At 46.9% G+C, this 24,327-nt stretch overlaps 1 protein-coding gene across 6 annotated transcripts in view; it reads right to left on the reverse strand.

Moving 5' to 3' along the window:
- Positions 1-351: 351 nt before the first annotated feature.
- ZNF532 (zinc finger protein 532) overlaps positions 352-24,327 on the reverse strand; it is a 110,509-nt gene continuing 86,533 nt past the window's right edge. For all 6 annotated transcript variants that reach the window (XM_040478678.1, XM_040478679.1, XM_040478677.1 and 3 more), the window contains 3 exons: positions 6,874-6,986; positions 4,399-4,546; positions 352-2,987 (listed from right to left, as the gene is read on the reverse strand). In XM_040478678.1, the coding sequence (XP_040334612.1) occupies positions 2,493-2,987; positions 4,399-4,546; positions 6,874-6,986 (756 nt within the window). In that variant the 3' untranslated portion in view covers positions 352-2,492. The remainder of the gene's footprint in view (positions 2,988-4,398; positions 4,547-6,873; positions 6,987-24,327) is intronic.

Below are 24,327 nucleotides of genomic sequence, written 5' to 3' on the forward strand. Positions count from 1 at the left end.
ATTTTGTCCTTCTGGACTTCGAAGCTCGTCCGTACGTTCCACCTCCTTACCTGTGTGCTGTATTCCAGGTCATTTCTTCACGACCGGTCTTCCAGCTCACCAGGCCGCTCTCCAGGTGCATCAACCAGGCTCCCTCCCGTGGCTACAGCCCTGTGTGCTGGGTTACTCTGGATCTCTACTGCTTTTTCCTTTTGGATCTCAGGGCATTTTTCGAAACTTTCTTGGATGCTCAGCTAGGCATTTAGAGATGCTAACTTTACATTAGCAAGCATTTCTGGGGGATTTAAGAGTAGAGAGACTTCCGGTTTCTCTTATAAAAGCCAGATAGCGCCACAAACAAAAATTCTAGTGTCGTGTTTCGCACATACTTTTTATTGTTCAGTAAATGAATATTTGTCAATATGTACATAAACACAGAGAGCGAGCGCTAAGATTTCGAGCAAGAGCGTCTGGGTTCTAATACGCAAAGCCACTTACCAGCTGTGAGGGCTCAGGCAAAGAACGGAATCGGAGCTCAGCTTCCTCAACTGTAAAACTAGACCATTAAGACCCGTGCGGCCCACCGCACAGGTTTATTGCAAGGTTCAAATGCAGAAACACATGAAAGTGCTATGAATACACCTTAGAGCAATACAAGTATAAATAGAACAAGTAACAGCAATTGAATTTCAAGCGTGGGAATACTTAATCACGCCCTTGCGTTACACCCACGAAATCGATGGCAGTCAACGAGAAAGCGACAAAAGAGCTGAGCGCTAACGAGAACGCACGTGCCATTCTCCGGAGGGGGAAAGAGTTCTGCAACATCCTGTAGTCCTGTCCCTGCGACTACTCGCTTCCTAAACTTCACGAAGATGTCAGAGACCCACCATCAATGACTCTCTCACAGAAGCACAAGGGCCAATGTCCCACGTTTATTTACATACGAAATGTGTTTAATACAGTTATGACGGATGTAGTGCGTAACAGCGGACAGCGCCGAGACCTTCCGAGGAACCGAACGTTGACTACAGCGTATCATGCAAGTGCCTATATATACACAAAACGGAATTCCTTTTTCGTAAAAATAAAAAGTACAAAACGTGTTCCGGGATAAATACAAGGTATAAAATGCCAAAGAAAACACAGAAACGAAAACTGAAAAATAGGAACGCTCCCAGAGAACTATAAACGGAAGGGACAGAGGAGTGCCCACCCCTGCTGTGCTTTGATAAAGCGGAACTACTAATATTAAAGAGACTTATTGAAATGACCGAACTGAGGCCGGGCGGCTCAGCGCGTGACCGAGCGGCCGATCGCGACACGCGGGTTGCTGCATTGATAGGTCGGAGGTGGAGTTGTGCATCTCAACTCCAAGTACCAGAACGTTTGGCAGTAGCACCCCAGAACAGGAAACGCCAGCTCTTTCGACGGCAAAGGGTTCAGAAGGGTTAAGTCAACTGGGAGTTTTTTTTTTCTTTGTTCCTGTCAAGAGCCAGAGAAATACTTGATATTTTTAGTTGTGTCTTCGTAGGAGTTAATAAATTCCATGGCAAAAACTCGACTATCTAAATCTACTGGTCTAGCTACATATGTGTCACTGTTACAGTAGTCCAGCCCTTGGGTGACTTGATCTCCTTGTGTTCTTTCAGCCAGCCTTGCAGATCGGCCCAGAAAAAACCCCAGCCCCTGGTTTTCCCCTGGCAACGCCCTTCTTCCCCGTTCCGGAATGGAGCGGAGGATAATCCATGCGCTTTACTGTAGAGGCCTGGCCTACGTTTTGATCCATCACTGGGAAGGAAGCTACCTGCAGGCTGCTTTAAACACGGTCGGGCGTGGCCTGGAAGAAGATGCCAGACGCCGGAGTGCGGTCGCCCGGGACAGGTGCACTCGCCGGCTTAGAGCAGGCACGTTGAGGGTAGTGCTAAGACACTTAAAAGTCCCTAGTGTTTTTGAGACCCACAATACCTACAATTTATATAGTGAATTCTAAAAATTAAAAACACTAAAAAAGGCATTATCTTAGCCTGCAATTAGTTAACCCATTCAAATCTGTAACATACAAAATGGTTTATTTGAATTCAGGAACTGCCCCTGTTGCTAAGAACTCTGTGTTTAAAGAAACAGTACAAAAAGAAAAAGTCTAACCCCCCAAAAAAACCAAAAAACAAAAAACAAAACCCAAGGAACAAACAAACAAACAAACAAAAAAACCAAAGACCGAGAAAAGAAAACCTCAAAACATTTTTTCACTAAATACTGATACAAACATGTAACAAAGAGTATAAAAAGTTATTCATTTAAATATATACAAACTCTTTGAAACTCAAATACTGTTTTCATACTTATCGAGGAGGATATACACGACCAGGTGGAGAAGGTACACTGGAAGAGAATATATTGCAACAGCCTAGACAGTACTGTTAACTCTATTATACTGCAAACTTTTTGTAACAAAAATGTCTCTTTTATTCCAATGTGGACAGGGATTCTCCTTACAGGAAGGTCTGTGGCTATTTCTCGGCCGAACTCACTCTTTTGGATTTAATGAAGGCCATGCCGTGTGTCCGCATGTGGGCGTTTAAGGCAGCTTCAGTCTCGAACGTCTTTGCGCACACCTTGCACTTCCGGTCTGACACCGCGCCGTCGGGCGCCTCGTCCTCGCGGCTGGGCTTGTTCTCCTGCTGGTTCTCCTCCCCGGCCCCGTTCTGCTTGGACACCGGCTGCGGCTCCTTCAGCTTGTGCACGATGAACAGGTGCCTGGACAGCGACACGTGCGACGTGTAGCAGAGGCCGCACTCGCGGCACTGGTAGGAGGAGCCGTCTGACTTGTGCTGAGGGATGTGTTCGTGGAACTGCAGCAGGTTTTCGGTGGTGAAGCCGCACACGGCACACTTGTGAACCTTGAACACGTTGATCTTCAGCTTCTTCAGCGGCTGGGTGATCGCCCCTCTGGGCGGTCTGAACTCCAGCACGGGTTCTTCCAACTTGCGCTTGGGACTGGGAACCTTGGAGGGAAGAGAACAACGTGGACGACACGCGTGAAAATCGCTCTGCCCCGCGGGTGACAAACCACCAGTTCTCCCAGGCCCCGAGAGCTGCTGGGACAAGTGGTGTGAGCTTCGGGATTCGGGGGCTCCCACAGCGGCCCCAGGAAAGCAACGCGGGGCATGGAATGGGGGGTGGGAAGCAGAGGGGGCGGGGTTGTTAGGTTGCAAGGCACAGTCAGAGATGGCCTCGGGGTGGGTGACGTTTGCACAGCGGCCCGCTGGCAGTGAGGACGGGCGTCCAGGGGGGCGGGGGAGCCGAGGCGGGAGGCAGCCTGGGGGACAGAAGGGAGGCCAGGGGGCTGCAGCCGTGACCAGGTGGTGTGGACAGGAGGCAGGGGGCGGGGCAGAGAAAAGGTCAGGACTTTGCCTTTCCTGAGGCTGGGATGGAGAGCTGCTAGACGCCCAGCTGGTCTGGGAGCCGAGCTTTCCCGAACACTCACCTTCGCCACACGGCTGACCCGCAGGCCATGCTCTTCCCCTCCCGCTCCCATCTGCCTAAATCTGAGCCACATGAAATCCCCTCGTTTCCAGCTGGCCAGAAGTCCAAGCCAGAGGGACACCCCCTCCTGCCCGCTCTGCGGCCCACCTCTTCTCTGTCCTTTTGACAGGGCACCACTCATACACGGCCTTGACCTGGAGCTGCCTCCTGCACGTACAGCCTTTAATTCCACCCCCACCCCCACCCCCACCACTGGAGGGGAAAAGATTACAAACTAACGAGACACTAGTCTGACTCGTATTCTGATTAGGCTTTACTCAGTGATCAGCTCCCCCATCGCGCACACTTGGGCTGTAACCCAGGCACATTCCAGACACAGCCCAGTGCCAAAGCCAGCAGAGAGATCTCCTAAGTGTCTGCCGAACTGCTTGCTGCCTCTCCGATCGCGCTTGCCACACACACGCCTAACACACACGTTAACGGTCATACTGCTGGTTCAAGTTCGCTAGCCACTGACCTAAGAAATAAGGCAGAGATGTATGGTTTTATCTTTTACCATCGTGAAGCGAAACCAAGGAGAACCCCTTCATTTTTACCTGGTACCTTTCACAACCAACATACTGCCAACCAGAAAAGCATCTAGCTTTCTACATTATGGCTAAGAGCCAACTGATGAGCGTCCACAGAAAATTTTATCATTTCTGTACACAAGTAGATCCCTCAAGCTGCTTCTGGAAAGATGTAGAAGAAACTTAATACCTTTTAGGGGCAAGATGAAAGATAAGAATGGGTGTACGGGGAGCTGACCTATTGTTTTATAAGCTTTGCGCACAGTCCTGGGTAACTGCGGCGAAACTTAAACGAAGAGAGTGAACGGAAAAAGCAAGTCAACACAATTTCACTGTAAACAGAACATTTGCCATGTTTGACCTTGGCATCTTCTTTTATTTCTGTTTCCTCCTCGTTGGTGGCTTCTGTCATTTCTTTCAAGTCAGGATCCTTGATTCCGTGCATGAGTTGGATATGTTTCTCCAGCATCAACCGTTTCGTAAAGGTGCGCCTAGAGTCTGGGCAGTGCCTGTGGGGCAAAGACAAGGAGGTAACCTGCCTGCTGAAAAGTACCCCACGCTGAAGAACACCCTCTCTACCGAAGGGGCCTTCGCCAGCCAACACTACGCTCAGCAGGGTCAAGATGATCTGTGTGAGGGGCGCCTGGGTACCTCGGTAGGTTAAGCGTCCCACTTCAGGTCAGGTCACGATCTCACGGCTCGTGAGTTTGAGCCCCACGTGGGGCTCGGTGTTGACGGCCAGCGCAGAGCCTGCTTGGGACCCTCTCTCCACCCCCCTCCGCCCCTCCCCCACTCTTTCTCTCAAAAGGAAAGAAAGGAACTTAAACGAACAAACAAAGATCTTTGCGAATACCGGTGGCCCAAAATGAAACAGTAGTTCTGCCATGAACTGCAGTTTCCAGCGTGTGAGAAAAATTTTTGCGGTTTCTGTAGAAAGCTTTCTGTCGGTTTTGGCGTCTCGGTAGGATCAGCCTAATTCAGTTTGGCTGGGGTGTTTACTTATTCTCTAGATCTGGTTAAAGTATTACTTCATTTAGAATTCTAGGTGACTTTCATTTTTAAATTGAGGGTATCGAATTTCAGAAGTTTTCTTTACAATGACTCCGTGTTCCCTCAAAATTTACGGCATAAGAGATACTTTAATATGGAAAAAGTCCCTCCCGGATTCCTTCATGTGGATGTTAATTATTCCTGTCCACTCCGCCATAACAAAGAGAAGACAGGGTGTGTGGCCCTGTTAAATTCCTCACCAGGGCACAAACTCGGTATCACAGCACTGAAATTCATGTGATCATTCAGTTGACTGAAATGTAGAAAACTCAACAGATAGCCACTATAGGTCAATCTTTTAAGTTTTCATTTCATCTCTGGGGGGGGGGGGACCCAAACCTGTCGATTATGAATAGTTTTTCTTTAGAAGATATGAATTCGCCATTTTCTTAATGCAATGGACCAAAAACAGGTTTAGGGAAAAAAAAAGAAAGAGAAGTGAATGACCGTGGTGACTATAGGTGCCATAAGGCAGACATCAAGAATCCACTGCAGTGAAGGAGGGTGAAAATACCTCATGGTCTTACGCAGAATCAAATTTACTGCCTTCAAAAAGCCTTCTGGAGATGTTGTAATGATTGGCCCCACACCCTGATAATTTCGTGTTAGAGACTCCCCCCTCCCCGGCAGGGGCAGCCCTGGGAGCCCGTGCCAACCCCGCACCACAAAGGAAATCGGCCAGACGATCCGAGCATCTTACTGCCTTACGGTGTCTCCAGGGAGAAATACACAAAACCCGTCCGAGGAGGAAGGACTAAGCCACGCCAGACTCCCTTCCTACCTTCTTCTCAACCAGGGCCTCCTTCTAAGTCCTCCCATCCTTCCGGCGCAGTCTCAAACATGCAGGCCTGATTCACAGAATGTTCTCACCTCACCAAAATCACTCCCGGCTTTAATTTCACTGCAGGAGTTGTCTACGTCCCGGTTTTCCTACCCGAGCAACTTTCCCTAACTAATCAAGAATAGTGAAGCCTTGAGGAACAGACAGCCAACCATCACGCGTGTCCTGAGACACACGGTCCTCTGTGCCCTGCTTTGATCATGTCACACGCTACGTGCTGGCTACATGGCTTCTGTGTCTGTTAGTTCTCTCCCTGTTACGAGAAGTGCCTTAAAGTAAGTAAGCCTGTTACCAGCTCACTTGAGGCATGTTCTGGTTGAGTGGGTGATAAAGCTTTTTCAGTAACGATATAACAAGTTCCGATTTTCATATCCAAAGAGGTAGCTCAGGACTGTCCAGAGTGGCATCACCACCCACTCGATGTGTTGGCCTACTCCATTCCTTGAGTTTGACCTCTGAGCCAAATGTGTGCGCTGGGAAAAGGCTGCCCCTGCATTAGGGAAAACAGGCCGGCCTAGGACAGAGTCCCCGACCGGGCCCCATCAGGGTCTGCTCTGAACCAGTCAACTGGACAATCAACCTGCCAATCAAAGCTGGCAAATCCCTGCGCTTATAGAGACCAAAAAGCATCTCATTCACCTGTGCACCTGCAAAGCAACCACTTCTCCAAAACGCTCAGGTATATAAAATCTATCCCTCTGGACAACAGGTAAGGACCCAGGAACGTACACAGGGTATGCCAGAAACTCCTGTTTATTTTACTATTTTTAAGTGTTATGGCCCAGTCAAGAAACTGTTATGTCGCAACAATGGAACAGCACTAAAAAGTGAAATCTATAACCTGCAGCACAGAAATGGAGCGTTAATGGCAAAATATGAAAAGCCGTAGAAAAGTTCCAGCATTATCCTTTTACCGTGCTTCGCACGTTAGAAATGAGGACTTACGAGCAGGTGTAAACTTTCCTGATGCCTTTGTGCTTGATCCGATTGTGACGGCACAGGCTGTGTGAGGAGCTGAAAGATTTGTCACACTGGCGGCAAGGGTGTTTTTTCATTTGCTTTGTTAGGAGAAAAGAGATAGAAAGTCACTTAAGAGAACAAAAACAGAACTGCTTTAAAAATTAAGAACTCTTTCGTAACAGTTGGCGTTACATAATCCTCACTGCTTCGCAATACAAAGACAAAACTAACAGATTCTTCTTAATACATAGTAAAAAGGAAGGGCAGGGGTGGGGTAACCGTGAAGGGACTAATTTCTGGAGAATCGGAGAAACGTGATGAGAGTAAAATATTAAATATTTTTCTCAAAACACTTATGGTTTTGACTCAACACAAACCCCCAGATATCTGAAAACATAAAATTTCTTTGCAAAAGAGATACAGCTGTTATTTTTAAATAGCAGATACAAGGGGCGCCTGGGTGTCTTAGCTGGTTGAGCGTCAGACTCTTAATTCTGGCTCGGATCATGTCAGTTGTGAGCTTGGGCCCCGCGCGCTGGGCATGGAGACTGCCAGAGACTCTCTCTCCCTCTGCCCCTCCCCTGGCTGTGATATAAACAAATAAACAAACAGCTAGCAGATACTATACAAAAACATAATTCTTCAGTGAACACCAAATAAAACCATTACTTACTTTGGTACATCCAGAGAGAATGTTAACTTGTCCAATATGCCCTTTTAAATGAAATCTCGAGCTAATTTTAAGCATTTTGACTGTCCCCCCCCAATGATTAAGTAACTGTTCCTTACATAAGGGAAGAGTTTTCCAAAAGGCCCCTTGAATACTACCATTTGGTTATTTCAAGAACGCACAAGTTGGAAAGCACTTTATGTAGTCTGCCATTAGAATACACGGCCCGTGTGTATGAGGGTCGGGGGACAGTGACAGAGCAGGAGAAAGCTATCAAGAGATGAAAACCAAAGTTAAAAGTTTCCTAACTTGGCTACGACATGATTATGTGAATTCAACACATTCTCACGTGGACCCTTGGAAGTAAGACTAGTGGCTTAACCTAAAAGCACGTTCTTTGGGTACAAGATGCACTGAAGTCTCGAATGAAACGGTGTCGTATCACAAGGAAATCCGATCAAGAAATAACTGCCAGCCTCATGGATAGAACAAAATTTGGCAAAATTAAAAATAGGGTTGAAGTAAAAAACAAGTTCTCATGTGAAATAACATTACTATTTATGGCAAGAAGAAGAGATAAGCAAAGCAACTGTGGGCTAAGTGGTTAAAGAAAGGATACAATTTTTTTTTTTTGGAAGTTTTATTTACTTATTTCTGAGAGAGAGACAGAGACATCCTGAGCGGGAGAGGGGCAGAGAGAGAGAATCCCAGGCAGGCTCCGTGCTGCCAGCACAGAGCCCGATGCAGGATGAGAACCCACGAAACCGTGAGATCATGACCTGAGCTGAAACCAAGAGTCGGACGCTTAACTAACTGAGCCACCCAGGAGCCCGGAAAGAATAAATATTTTAAATAATTGTTTTTATATTAATCACTTGACAAATATGCCCCTTGTTCAAACTGGTAAGCAAATCTATTTAGGTGATTGGGTTTGGCTCTGGAGAACCAGAAATGGGTTGGCACCTTGTCTCTACCACTCATGCATCGAACCGTATGACCCTGGGAAAGTGTCTCCATAAACATCCAGTCCCCAAACTGTAGGGTGGGGATCACAACAGTGCCTTCCTCAGAGAGTGCTGGGGTAAGAAAGGGCCGGTGGTGAATTAGTCAGCACAGTGCTTGGGACACAGAGAAATCCTCAAAAAATATTCTTTTCTGAATAACAATAAAATATCCAAATTCATTTTAAGAGAGCCGAAAATACTATCTTTTAAATAAAACACATCAGTCTGTTAAGTGTTTAAAAACCTAGGCAGAAGCAAAGGAGGACATTTCTTCTCCGTGCCAAAGCATTGCTTTTATCATTTTCCTGAGCATATAATCTGGGATATTATGAAAATAATGTCTGTGAGGGAGGGAGGGAGGGAGGGAGGGAAGGAGAGAGAGAGAGAGAGAGAGAACAGAGCAAATAACCAACGAATGCCTCTGAGCCACACTCTTCTCCCAAAGGTATTCCTTCATAAACATCTTGATCACATAACATAGACAATTCCCTAGAGTCTTGGATTAGCATTTATGAAACCAGAGAATAAGAGCTTTCTTTTTTGTTTGTTTTTGAGAGAGAGAGAGAGAGAGAGAGAGAGAGAGAGAGAGAGAGCATGATAGGAGGAGGGGCAGAGAGAGAGGGAGACACAGAATCTGAAGCAGGCTCCAGGCTCCGAGATGTCAGCACAGAGCCCAGCCTGGGGCTCGAACTTACAAACCACGAGATCAAGACCTGAGCCGAAGTCGGACGCTTAACCGACTGAGCCACCCAGGTACCCCAAGAGGTTTCTTTAGAATAAAAAGCTTTAAGAACAGTCACGGAAGTCCTACGTACATAAGTCTAATGTCCAATTCCTACTGAGTTTTATACGTAGAAGATGGACAATGTTAAGATCACCCAGAAGAGTCAAAACACAAGGCATTTTTCTAAAAGCGAGAAGGTTGTAGCAAATCATCATAAAACATGTAGAGAACGGACATACATCTTTTTAACTATATAACAAAGGCAAGAGGCTTCAGAGGAATGCAAACTGGGTTTTCCATTAAGATGAAGAATTTAAAATTCCATTTCTTGTTATGGTATCATCATGTTAATGTTAAATTAAAAAAATCTTTTTCAGATTTTATTTGTTTAAGTAATCTCTATACCCATCGTGGGGCTCAAACTCACAACCCCGAGATCAAGAGTCCCCATGCTCCACTGACTGGGCCAGCCAGATGCCCCCAAATCAAAATTTTAATAGAGAAATATCAATAAAGAAATCCTCAGTAGGTAATAAATTAAATGAGCAGCTCGGCTGAATCAATAATTACTGTTTTCAAAAAGAACTGACAACGGGTGAGATATTCTTTTCCAGCGTCTTTATGAAAAAATGCAGAAACGAGCAGTGAAATCCCCAAACAATGGAGCAGGGTTTCAAAATCACTGGTGACAGGAATATTACAGGTTTACACACCAGCTTCCTGATCAAACCTGCCGTGTTCCCATTACCTAAGAAAACAAGTGACTCCCTTCTTTGTTCAGTTTTAAATACTAACTTATTTAAAGGGGCTTTACCTAATTTATTTTCGTAACTTTTATCTTCAGTGTTGTAATAGCTCCCACGGCCACTTTCTGACGCAGAAAGCAATTTTTTCCAACCAAACAAAAGTGGAAACAACGGTATCGAAAAAGCGTCAAGTGCCATTGTCCTTCTGTTTGTCAAGGTCATTTACTTCCTCCTGGCCCCAGTGTAGCGCAAGCTGATACTGAAGGAACTTGGGCCTTGCGTGGGCTTTTTGTAGTTGGGTTTTCCCGCTCAATGAGGAGATATTTTGTTTTTAAAGAGAGCTCTTTAAAAAAACGGTGGACGAATAAGCTGGCAGGGTCTGAGTATTTTTGGAAACTTTAAATGTCCGTGAAACAAATACCTGGGTGCATTTCCTACACTTTCTCCCTGATTTCCCATTTTTGCCTCTCTTACCTTCACATTCTTTAGGAAAGCAGTGGTTTCTCTTAGCAAATTCCTTTGCTCTGCGTGCCCTAGCCTTGGGCTCAAGGTCTGAGCTCTGGGATTTCCAAGGCCCCTGAAGGCCATTCTTTCTGGATGGCACTTGGTGAATGTGTTTTGGATCGCCATGGGCTCTCACAACCAGACACTGCCCATTCTGGTAACTAGTCCCTTCTTGTCTCTTGGCTTGAAGCCCTCTTTCTGTTTCAGGTGACCCTGAAGAAGTCAGAGGGAGAAAAGTCCCCACCTCAGACATTCCTGCCTCCATGAGGTTCTCTGCCTCCCACCAATATGTGAAGAGCTTCCTTAATTACCATCACACATCCAGAATCACCCACACATTTAGGATGAACAAGAGTGGTATTATTCCCAAGTCGTGCTGACACATACCCTTCAGCTCGATTGTAAACACTTTCTGTGAAAAAGGAAAAACCAACCACCTGTATAGACTTCAACCTGTGCCAACAGTGATCCCACAGGATATAACTCCTAAAACTCTGGACCTTTCCACGTGGGAATCTATTCTACAGATACACCCGCACACGGCATGGTCAGTCCTGTACAATGTGATAAACATGTATCATGGGTCACAAATCACTACAATAAGCGAAATCATGCAACAAAGAACCACAGGGCTTCCAGCAAAAACGCAGTTAAGGGCCTAACACCCGAAAACTATTGGTGACGCACTTAACAGCAGGATCCTGTGCAACTGGGTGGGGGAGGGCTGTGGCTTGTTGAGATTCTGTGAGGTGGAAGAAGGAGGGTTACCTGAAATCTGAGGGTCGGAGGGAAGGTGTGACACCAGGGGCAGGCAGCGTGACTCAATGGGGAGGTAAAGTCGCTGACGACAGTCTGACGTGAGTGTGTGCGTGTGTTGTGGATTCCGACACAGGTCCATTCCACGATTTTCTGTGCTCACCGAGTGTCTCTCTCAGGGATGGGGTCACACGTGAGCGAGCTCAGAACCCACATCAAGCTCCGACCGTTCCCTGACAGATCAACCGCGTTAGAACAAATCTGTTTCCAACACGAGCGTTCTAGCAGAACTGACTGTATGGATAAGGTTATTCCGTGCAGCACTGCATATAATGAAAAAGATGGGAAGAATCCGGCCCCGTGAAGGGAGAATTGGCTAAATAAATTATATGTGCTCATAACGGAAGACCTTGAAACACTGATACTAAAGGAACTATTTACTACGTACTACGGGAAGGGACCAGTGCAGAAAATGATGATATCCACAAGCTGTGTTCTGCATTCGAAAGAAGTAAAAAGAGAACATATATGCATGTACGATGATCCTGGCATAAGAGAGACTTCAAGATCCAAAATAACAAACTTAGTGGTGCTGGGTGGGCCAGGGTAGGAATGAGGCTTTTTGCTGTCTTCTTTCATACTATCTAGACTGTTGAACAATGTGAATATAGCCCACACCACCACCAACAAAAAAATTTTCTTCTGTTGCCTCAAAAAAATTCCACAGCAGGTTTGCGGAGGTGTAATTTACAAAATGGAAAATTCACTCGTTTGCATGTATAGCTCTAGGAGTTTTGACAAATAGACACAGAGCGGTTCCATCACCTCTAAAATTCCCCTGTGCCCCTTTACAGCCAAGTTTTCTTCCTACATCCAGCTCTTGGCAACCACTGATCTGCTTCCTAGCCTCTGGTTTTGTGTTTTCCATTTGTCACATAAACGGAACCACATAGTACAGCATGTAGTTTCTGGAGTCTGGCTTCTTTCACTGGCACAGCACATGTGCCATTCATCCACGCTGTTGAGCGCATCGGCAACCCGTTCCTTCTCACTGCAGGACAGCATTCCACGGATTCTATGGGTCGGCTCCGCTTCGTGAATCTGCGTCCCAGGTGAAGGACCTCTAGGCTGTTTCCAGCTTTTGGGAATTAGGAATTAAAGCCCCTACAAACACGCATGTACAGATTCTGGTTGAACGTATAATCTTATTTCTCTTGGGTGAAGGCTTAGGAATGAGATTACGGAGTCCTATCAACCCGCTTCCCAGAATGGCTGTGCTCTGCGTTTCCACCAGCAACGGAGCAGAGCTCCAGCTCTGTCCTGCCACCTTCCAGCAGTTGGGACTGTGATTTTATTGTAGCCATTCTACAGGGTGGTTCGAAGTGTTTCATTGTGGTTTTAATTTGCAGTTCCCTAATGACTCATGGTGTTAAGGTAAAAGATTTTCAGTGGACAAAACACCTACATACACAGTAGACCTCTGAGGGTCTCTAAAGAAAAACCCGCACCTCTGTAAGTTTCTAGTTTTTAATTTCTATTTCAGGAGGAATTTCGGTGCCCCGTAAGCGCCCTGAAATTAGAAGCTATAAATCACTCATCTCTATATCCCTGCCATTTGGCATACAGAAAATATTCAGTAAATATTTACTGTGTGGATGAATAAAGGAAATAACCAAATACACAATTACCTACTGGAAAAATATGAGCAGGTACTACAGAGTAATCTCAGCATAGCAAATGTAGGATAACGTGCTGGACACAGGGCAAGCACTGCTTGCTTTTGGAAGATGGGCCAGACAGGAGCATGTTTAAATACTGATAAGAGGATCGGAAAAAACGCACCTATTGAGGACAGAGGCAAGACAGGAGTCAATGAGCGGGGAGAATTCAGACAGGAGGGGGTTTGCAGACAGGAGGAAGAGCACGTCTTCCTGTGTGACTGCAGATAAGGCGCCACCTTCGGGCAGGTGCCGTGCTTATTACGGTCAGGGGGGCGGGTGACGAAGACACAGGGGAAATTGACTGAGTCCCTGCCCAGCAGCTGCCATTTCAAAGTGAGGTATATACAGTGCATCTCGGCACCACAGCCTTCACTTTCCTTCTCTTACTGTTTCCGATTCTAAAAAATAACAAACACTTGCTACAAAATGAAAGAGAGAAAAGACTGCCTCTAATCTCACCAACTGCAGTAACCAGTGTCAATTTCTAAGCTATACATAGCCTTCCCATTTCTCTTCTGGATGCACGTTCACGTGTACTTGTAAGAATGAGTCTATACTATACATCTTGATTTGCAACTTGATTTGTTTTCATATACAGCTACACGTTTTGATCTCTCTACAGTCTTCTTAACACAACATAGTATTCTATTGTATAAATGGGCCATAATGTATTTAACTATCTCTCATTAATGATTTAGGTTGTTTCAAATCTCCAGTAACTGCAGAAAAAAATTTCTGTAGTCAGGGGTGCCTGGGTGGCTCAGTCAGTTAAGCGTCCAACTTCAGCTCAGGTCATGATCTCACGGCCCATGAGTTCAAGCCCTACGTCGGGCTCTGTGCTCACAGCTCCGAACCTGGAATCTGCTTCGGATTCTGTGTCTCCCCCTCTCTGCCCCTTCCCCGCTTGCACTCTGTCTCAAAATAAACATTTAAAAAAAATGTTTTTTAAGTGTCTGTAGTCAACCAATTATTTCGGTGGTATGAACTTCCGAAAGTCTTTCTAGTTTAGAAGTTGTGAAAAATGTCAAGGCCCTTTGACACTTCTTGCCAAACTGTCCTCAAAAAGGACCCTATCGATGTCAGTCAGGGCTCACTCACCAAAAGCCTTACAGATCACCATTCAACTTTGCCAAAGTGTTAGGTAGAATATTATAACCGCACTTTATTTTTCCTCAATGCCTAGGGATGCTGGACATCTATCCATATGTTCCTGAGCCATTTACAGGGAACTGCCCCATCATATCCTTTCTACGGTTTTCTATGGAGTGAAGTCAGGAGAAGAATGGCAGGTGAGGAGGTCAGATCAAGACCACAGCCCTTGTGGACCACCACGGGGACTGTGTCATGCATGACACGGGGGTAGAAGACACCAATGGGTCATCCATGATGCCTGATGGGAAGACACTAATGGGTTTGAGCAGAGGAATAATATGATCAAGGTCACTCTGGCTGCCAAGTGTAGAAGCAAAGAACCAGTGTGGAGGAGACAGGCTTAAGTGTCATGGGTTTGGAAAGTAAAGGTGATGACAAATGACTGGATTTGGCATGTATCTCAAAGGTGGATCTGTGGATGGGCTGAATGTGGGTGGCAAAGGAGAGAAAAGAAGGGGTTCGTATCACTCGAAATTCGTTGGCAGGGCACTTGGTAGAACAGTTTTACCAGTTTCTGAATGGGAAAGTAGGAGAGAAGCAGGTTTGAGGAAAGGAATCAAGAATTATATTTTGAATACATTACATTCGAGAAGCCCACTGGAGATCTAAGTAGACATACTAAGTGGTTAGATTCAAGTGTGCAACTCGGAGGAGAGGTCCAGGCCAAAGATACAATTCTGCGAGTCGGTAGGTTCAGATGGCATTTAAAGTCCCAGGCCTAGGGGGCACCTGGGTGGCTCAGTTGATTAAGTGTCTGACTTCGGCCCAGGTCATGATCTCACGGTTCGTGAGTCTGAGCTCCACATCGGGCTCTGTACTGATGGCTCGGAGCCTGGAGCCTGCTTTGGATTCTGTGCCTCCCTCTCTCTCTCTGACCCTCCCCCGTTCATGCTCTGTCTCAAAAATAAATAAACATTTAAAAAAATTTTTGAAGGAAAGAAGGAAAGAAGGAAAGAAGGAAAGAAGGAAAGAAAGAAAGAAAGAAAGAAAGAAAGAAAGAAAGAAAGAAAGAAAGTCAGTCCCAGGCCTGGATGAGAAGTTTCTGAGAATAAAGGGCACATCAACATTTCTAGTCTGGAAGGAGAAGAAAAGACCGAGAAGAGCTATCAATGAAGCAGGAAGGAGGAGAACCAAGAGGCCTAGTAAAGAAAGCATTTCCAGGAGAACCTAGCGACAACCGCTTCAGACAGGTCAAGTGACATCACTGATAAAGCCAAGACCCCGGGTGCGGGTCCCTCACCACGCGGTTTCTGTGGAGTGGGAACATGGAGTGGCATGGAGAACACAGCGATGGAAAGTGACCTCAGGGACGTTTGCCATAAAGGGAAACAGAGGAAAAAAGGCAGTAGGCAAGTGGGTCAGGAAGGCTGTTCTGTCAGGACAAGAGGCCCCATGGCAAGCTTTAGGATTCTGAGAACGATCCGGGAAAAGCTGAAGACCCAGGTAGGAGCAGACACGTGTGCTTGTGACGTCCTCCAGGGGCCAGAAAGGGGGCTGGATGGAGCGCACAGACAGAGGGATGGGCCTTCTGGGGACATAAGTCACCTTCTGTAACAGGAGAGGGCACGGTATGCACGTTCAGAAGCAAAGGGGTTTTCACTGCCTGTCTCTCCTTACGTGTAACACAAAACCCAAACTTCTTGGCTTTTAAGACGGTCCATCCACAATCCAACCCTCAACCCACCATTCTGACCACGTCTCCTAGGACATCATAAATGTTGCAAAGCCACCCAAATTCACATCTTCTGAAGACAGTGACACGTTCCCCGCCACGCCCCTTGCCCTTCAGAAATAGCCTTCCCTCTCCCGGAGGCCCATTCAAGACCTTTGGCCCCCTCAGCCGGCTCACCTCTCGGCCCCTTGGTGGACTTCCTGACCTCTCCAGCCACAAGCCTCTCCTTCCCTCGCCCACATCCCACACAGCTACCAGAGCAAACCACTGGAGACACATGCTTCCACATGTCGCTTCCCTGCCTAAAACCCATCTGGGGTTCTCGACACCTTCAAGGGCTAAGGTCTCTGGACTTGCCTACCTCACCAACCCCCTCCCTCCACTACTAGCTGGCGGTCACTTAGGAGGTCACGCTGCTTTGTGCACACCCGCACTCTGCTTTGCTGCTCGTACACTGGGTGAATTCCCCCCGTGCATCCTCCAAAAACCTACTTAGGTAGTATTTCTGCTGTGAAGCCTTCCCTGGCATTTGCAAACCCTGCCATTCCCCCCAAGACACAGTGATGCTCACATCGCTGCTTCCTTGGGCCTTAGGTGCTCCTCTTTCTTCTCTTCCACGTATCACATGCAACTTTAATTTTTAACTTCACTCTGTCCTCCTCCGACCTCTTTCACGGCTGGGCCGTACCTTCTCTCTCTTCCCCTATTCACAGAGCCTGGACCCAAGCACTGCGCCGAAATCGGAACTGGAAGCACCCTTCACTTAGTTTTAATTACATACCACCTTGTGATTCCTCTAAGACCCATACTAGCTGCAGCGTTTAAAATATTTATGCATTTGGGGTGCCTGGGTGGCTCCGTCGGCTAAGCAGCCAACTTGAGCTCAGGTCACGATCCCATGGGCTGTGGGTTCGAGCCCCGTGTTGGGCTCTGTGTGGACAGCTCAGAGCCTGGAGCCCGCTTCGGATTCTGTGTCTCCCTCTCTGCCCTTCCCCTGCTCATGCTCTCAAAGATAAACATTAAAAAATTAAAATATTTTTGCTTTCTTTTTCTACCCAACTGGAAGCATCTCCAGGGCAAGAATTATATCATTTGTTCTCGACCATAGCAAATGTTGTGCAACTTGGTAAATGTTTATAGAATTAAAAAGTGGTATACACAGAAGAACAAATATGATTAAAAGTTAAACATCCTCAGGGCGCCTGGGTGGCTCAGTCGGTTAAGCGTCCGACTTCAGCTCAGGTCACGATCTCGCGGTCCGTGAGTTCGAGCCCCGCATTGGGCTCTGGGCTGATGGCTCGGAGCCCGGAGCCTGCTTCCGATTCTGTGTCTCCCTCTCTCTCTGCCCCTCCCCTGTTCATGCTCTGTCTCTCTCTGTCTCAAAAATAAATAAAAAAAAAAGTTAAAAAAAAATTAAAAAAAAAAAAAAGTTAAACATCCTCAAACTATGAATGAATGACCTGTTCTAAACAGTTTCAGAATTGACATTACTCCTGTAATGTGCCAAGTGCCCAGACAAACCAAAGACTCGAAAATGAGAAATAAACAGGAAAGACTGATAACCTGAACAGGTTAAAAAAAAAAAATCTATAGTCGAATAGGTCTCCTATAAAATAAGTTAGCTGTTCTACAGAATAGAAAGGTACTAAGATTACATATAAGTTATAACCCAATCAAGTTGCCCTTTTTTTTTTCTTTTTTTGTAAAGTACGCTCCACACTCAGCACAGAGCCCAAAGCGGGGCTCAAATTCACGACCATGAGATCGAGACCCGAGCTGAGATCAAGAGTCAGACGCTTAACTGACTGAGCCACCCAGGTGCCCCTACAGTTGCTTTTAAAAAAAGAAATCCACTGAAGAAATATGTAACATCATCAGCATATGTATTAAATAAATAAAGGTATAATCTTCACTCAGAGAAGTCTTAAAACTTTTCACGAGGACGTATTAAAAAAAGTAAATAATCATGTTTCGTATGTATTTTCTCTTCTTCATCTGTTCATGTTAGCTCCAGATATCGTATGTACCCACCAAACTGGGCGCTCCCATTCTGTTTGCATGAATATCACCCACAGTTATAGAGGGTAAGTCATAAGAAGCAAACCCGCTTACCCAAGCCACCCCCACGCTCTCCTAGAAAATGGTCTTTTACACAGGCAAGTAGCCTTCCCCCAAAGGGTGGAATACTGTGGGTCATAAGTCCTTACTGAGAATTTCATATCTAGGACACAAGGGAGATCCTCTGGTCTCACTACATGGAAGAAAATACAAATAAATGGGTAGTTAGATGAGCACAGCATAGGAAACTCAGACTACGTATGTCTGAAAATATCAAGAAAAACAATTTCTGACTACTAAACCATCCAAGTTTCTACAAATTGGAATGGAGTGGCTTTGGGGAAATATTTAAACACAGAGTACAAATTTAGACCAGAGGTTGGCAGACTTTCTGTAAAGGGCCAGACAGTAAATATTTTAAGCTTCGCAGGCCGTAAAGTCTGTCGCAGCTACTGAACTGTGCTTTGGAGTTCAAAAGCAGCCACGAGGGTACATTAATGAGTGGGTGTGGCTGTGTTTCAATAAATTATTTACAAAAACAGGTGGCCAGCCTGTGAACCCCAGTTTGCCAACCCTGATTTAGCCCCCTGTCTCACACGCTTAAAGAAAACAGAGGCAAGTCAATAACTGAGAACCAAACCTATTTAACACAGCAGGTAATCAATCTGGAAAAAAAAAAAACAAGCCGTAACTACAAAGTAAGGAGAAGGGTTTGTTTTTCACAGGACATGCTGGGAACACGTCCCGAGAGCCACCAGTATCACGGAACCGCGTCTCGATGATTGAGGTTACAGCTTTGAAATGAATAGTGTTTCCCAAGGACAAGTACGTGCTAGTTGCCATGTTTGCTTAAAACGACAACAAACAAAGCCGGTCTTCTAACTTTCTTGTCCTGAGACGAACCGGTTCGCTGAGGACGTTGTACGACTGAAAAAGTTAAGACACAGAACTGTAATCAAGGCCGATGAAGGAAAGGCCAAACCCGGAGCAGACGAGGAACGTGTCCCCACGGCGGTTTCTGTGCCCGGAGCCATGTCAGGTGCTCAGGCAGCCGGAAAGGGAGCGCTGAACAAAAGGCCGATCCTGCGACAAGGCCGCCACCCTCGTGGCAACTGCTGGGGTGTCGCGGGGTGACCACGGGCACGCGTCAGCCTCGGACGCCCGTATCTGCCTCCGCTGGCTGGTGGCGACACCCCGCAGAGCTCTGCTTACAGACCCGAAATGGACCCCGTGCCTCTTCCCTTTCACTGGACTCGGGCTCCCATCCTCCTACACCCACGTCCTTAAAGGTCCTCACGCAAGAAATCCTTACTCTCTGTCACACTGAGAAAAACAGCACTGACAGGTGCTGTCAGCTGTTCACTGCCACATTTCACCGACCCCCGAAGACGTTCGGGGATCAAAGACCCGAGTACGAAAAAAAAAAATCTTTGCGGCCAGTTTCTCTGGGGTCTGGTCGGGCTTGGCTCCCCTTCTACTTACAAGGGTCTTTTGTCCCATCTTCTAAGCCTCTTCGGGTCCTAAAATGCATGCTTATGGATGGGTGACACATTATCCCTCTGTTATTTCTCTTCTCAGAGAATCCAGTCCTCAAGAGGGGATCACGGGAAAGAATATGTAGAATGTAATTTTTAGTATAGCCTTTTTGTCCTTTTTAATTAAAGAGCCATCTAGGGGCGCCTGGGTGGCCCAGACGGTTAAGCATCCGACTCGATTTCGGTTCAGGTCATGACCTCACAGTTTATGAGATCGAGCCCCGCGTCAGGCTCTCGCTGACAGCGTGGAGCCTGTTCAGGATTCTTTCTCTTTCTCTCTCTGCCTCTCCTTCGCGCTCAAAATACATAAACATTTTTCTTAGAGCAATCTAAATAGATGAAAGGTCACTGTGAAAAATCTTTTCCCCCCACAATCACTATTTTATGACACTACGGATATTACTACAGCATAAAGAATGTAAATTATACTGTCTGAAGACTTCTGTAAAATCCTTCTAGGATTATTTATTTCCACAAATCAAAAGACAAAAGGAACCAGGCATTCCTTTTCAAGATAATCACTGTTTTTTTATCAGATGATCCGTCAGAAATCTGGAAACAAGTTGAAACAGTAAGCAAGTGAGCACAGAGATCAACAAAGCTACCATTAAAACTGCCTGATGACAGGTTATTTTCTCCCTGGTTCCAGTCCTACATCATATATTGATCTTCCCAGATGTCTGATTAAACTGTATTGATGAGGCCCCACCGGTAGGGACAATCCGCTGCGAAGCCTCAAGGTGTGAGAATGGAAGAGTTAGACAGTCTCTTCCCCTTCGCTCCAGTCCTGCCCTGAGCTCCGGCGTCCTGCCAAACAAAAGCCGGTTCTCACTTGTAACCTGGAAACCCCACACCCTGACCTCGAGGTGCGGGGCCGGACTCCTAGATCCCAGCCCCTTGGCACAAGGGTTAAAGTCCGAAAAATGTCCCGCAATCCTTTCGGGTCTGAAGTTTTGCCTACAAACTGAAACGAGTGGGAATTCGTGAGCTCTCAGTTACCTTCCAGGGCTATTGTACGGTTCCTCATCAAGTCAATTATGGCTGGAACGGCTTTTTGTCTCCCCTGCCACCCCCACTGATGGCACGTGAAATTATTTCCTGGTGGCTCCGGGATCCGAGGTGGTATCGGCTTATAGACAGAATCATACGCTTAATCCTTTAAAAAAAAAAAATCCAAAAACCCGGTCTGCCAGTTGGATTTAGGGATGTATTTTCCTGAAGAAAGTTACAAAAAGATGTTGCCTTTCTGGACAGGTACATCAAAGTCTCCCCCACATAATTTAGCGGAACCACAATACTGTACCAATATTCTAGAGCCTAACGGCCATGGTCAGCACTGATCCGATAAAGAGACCTAACCCCAGGGCAGATCTGGGCACCTCAAGTCATGAAAGAAGCGACTCTCCTTCCCCAAGAAGGGACTGAGCTCTGACAGATAACAGGAAGAGGGGTTTGGGGGGCACATCAGTTTAGGGCAGTAGAAGCAGACAGAATGAAAACTGCTCCTCGGTGGCAGACAAGGGAAGTTAAGTCCCTGGCTGCAGGCGATGCTCCTCAGAAGAAACGTTCTTGAGCCGGCAAGGCCTGGTAACATTCACCCAGAGGAGACGGGCCCAAGCCTCATTACGTCTCCCGTCTGGTAACAGCACCAGCCCAACACCAAGGGAGCCTGTACCTCCCGCGCCTCGAGAGATAAACAGGAAAAGCCCGAGGAGGAAGTGTCTTCTTCAGACTCCAAAATAACAGCAGCCCTGGTGGGCAATGCACCACAAACGGCCGAGTGTCCGTAAACATCTGAGTCACCGTGGTGCCGGCCAGCACCCAGCTTTGACCGGTCGCCGTTCGCACGCCTTGCTGCGACTTTTAGAAGATCACCGCACGGGCCGCACTTGAGGTGCAAAGACGCAGTTTGGTACCTGCAGCGCCCGTGCTTTAAGTGATTTTCCAACGCCTATTTAGTGAGCCCACGCCCACCCATTCCCTTTGGGCCGGTCATTCCGGCCAGAGGCTTCCATCCGCCAGGCGGCACCGCAAAACGAAAGGTGCAATCTCTGGTCGTCAAACGGAGTGAGGGTAACCGGCCACGCTGAAGGCCGAAACGACCGGCACGCCACGGGAGGCTGCGGCGCACTTTCAGTCTCTCCGCGATACCGACCGGGCTCCTACTTTCACTCGCCGGGATTCTCCCTGCCCTTGAGGACACTGCCGTGTGTTGAAGGCGGAAAAAATCCCCGAAGGTATTATGCCCGGGGCGGTCCCAGGTGCCTGGAACACAGGGGAAGGAGGGATGGCGGGCGCAGGCCACTTCTGCTGCATCCGAACAGGAGCTAACCAGGCAATGAGGCAAGGAGAGGTTTCCCGGCAGAGAGAACCAGGAGGCAGAGGCGAGGAAGGAAACGGTGTGTGGCCGGAACCACACGAGGGGGTGGGTATGGAGCAGGCCGAGGCGAGGTGGCCAAGGGCTTCGCGGACTCCACCTTCCACACACAGGGAGGCCCACCCAGGACAGACGGACTCGTACTCCCCCGAGATCACCGCGGCGGCTGCGTGGGCATCTGCCCTAAAGCTCCGTCATCTGCCGGTGGGTCTCGTCTCCTGGGCTCTGATCACAGGGCAACTGGTCCTGTCAGGGATGCCCCGCCAGGACCCCCAGCAGCTCCGGCTCTGGGGGAGCTCTAAATCCTAACAGACTTTCAGAGGCAAGCCCAGTGGTCTAGTTACTGGGACTTAAGACATTTACACATCTGCCTCCTACTGTGTGCTACTAATTTTATTGTACACCCCTCGATTTGGGGTCTTACACTTAATATCCAATGGAATGTATAACAACATGCCCCGTCACACAGTGTAATCAGAAAACATGCACACCGTGACAATACAAGAAATTAACACAGGGGCGCCTGGGAGGCTCAGTCAGTTAAGCCTCGGGCTCTTGATTTTGGCTCAGGTCAGGATCTCACAGGTTCGTGAGTTCAAGCCTCACATCGGCTCTGTGCTCACGGTGCAGAGCCTGCTTGGGATTCTGTCGCCCCCTCTCTCTCCCCGTCATCCACTTGCGCGTGCTCGCTCGCTCTCAAAATAAATAAAAATTAAAAATAGAAAAAAGAAGTTAATAGAGAAGGCCAGGTTTTTCTTTAGACTATATAACTAGGCATATACCAATAAAGTATTTGCAGCCTTCAACCCTGTCTGAAGAAACACCTCCAGTGAGTTTACAGAAAATGCCTTCCAAAATGGCTGCAACAGACATCGACCAGATAGAAACATTTCACACCTAAAAGCAAATCTTCCCAAGAATCTGAAAAAAAATAAAATAAAAATCTCTTCTGGCCAAAAACAAAATTTGGAATAATATATTTTTATTTGAGTCACATTTTGCAAATAACATTAATCTTTCTTAAACACGTTTTATTTTTCTTCATTTCCTGTCCCTTATGGAACAGCTAGTAAGTTTCACACGTCGAAATTAGTTGCCCACTTGTCATTCATCTTCGAAATCAGAGTGCCAAATCTCCTAGTACCTTCTCTGCATTTTTGATTTGACTTCCATTCGGTGAACCAAGGTCAATACCCACGTTAAGTGGGTGCGATGAACACACCCCAGGACACCACCTCGTTCATCAGACACTGTACCGGTGTGATGAACATCACTGGGTCATTCCCTCCCCTCCAGGGCACACAGGAGAACACACTCCTCAGCCTGCTACAACTGGGTCTGGTCACGCGACTCATCGTGGCCAATGATGTGATATGCGTCACACCCAGAATAAGGGTGTGTAAAGACCAGATGAGATACTCCAGCCTTCCCCCTCAACCCCTTGCAGTGACACCTATGCTGAAAGAAACTTCCTCGATCACGGAGTCATCAGTGGAAGGACAGCTGCCCCACAGAAGTGCCTGAACCCACAGCAAGCTCTGCGTGTGCAAAAAATACATTCCTATTGTATAAATCCATGGGCTTTATGGGATTTTACTGCCACACAGGGTAAACCAGGGGTTCTCAAAGGGCAGACTTGTAAGAAATACAAATTATCGGGTTCCATCCCAAACCTACTGAGTCAGAAACTTGCTGGGGGTGCAGCCCAGCAATCAGCCTTTAACCAAGCCCTCCAGGTGATTGCGAGGCACACTCAAGTGTTGAGAACGACTAACTAGAATCTGGTGCCAAATCAAAGGGCATTCGCTGCCTTGAGATGAATGCTTTATCTCTGCAGCTGCAAAGAGGGGTGGACTGTACTAAGACAGTCAAAGCCAGAATGACTGCTCATCTATGGCAGTTAAACCCTCCCTCCTGTGCCACATAGTATTTGGATTGTTTAAACCTAAATAAACATTTACTTATTAAGATGCACCTTGTGGGGCTCCTGGGTGACTCAGTCGGTTAAGCGTCTGACTCTTGGTCTGACCTCTTCGGCTCAGGTCATATTCCCGTGGCTTCGTGGGTTCAAGCCCCACGTCGGGCTCTGTGCTAGCTGTGCAGAGCCTGCTTGGGAGTCTCTGTCTCTCTGCCCTTCCCCACGTGCGTTGCCTCTCTTTTTACTTATTTATCTATAAATAAATAAAACTTCAAAAAAGAAAAAGTTACCTGGCAAAATCCCTCCCAGATTCTTGCCCTACAGTCAAAGTCACTGATCGGAATGCCGGGTAAAATCTGATCCAAAAATGGAGCTTTCTCCCAACACAGCAGTGAGCCTAGAGTCAGCTATAAATTCAATAGTTCATCCAGGCCCTTTTGTGCTATTTTACACAAAACAGTAGTAAGCGAGAGACTCTCAAAAGCTGCACTGAGACCCAGTTAGCCTCTCTCTGGCATTCGTTTACCTACCACCAAGTACCCTGGGAACAAAAGGAAATAAGATTTACCTGGAATCACCTGTCCTTAGTCTTTGTCAAATTC

The sequence above is a fragment of the Herpailurus yagouaroundi genome, unplaced genomic scaffold (assembly GCF_014898765.1).
Source record: "Herpailurus yagouaroundi ecotype Mexico unplaced genomic scaffold, PumYag 142, whole genome shotgun sequence".
Taxonomy (NCBI): Eukaryota; Metazoa; Chordata; class Mammalia; order Carnivora; family Felidae; genus Herpailurus; species Herpailurus yagouaroundi.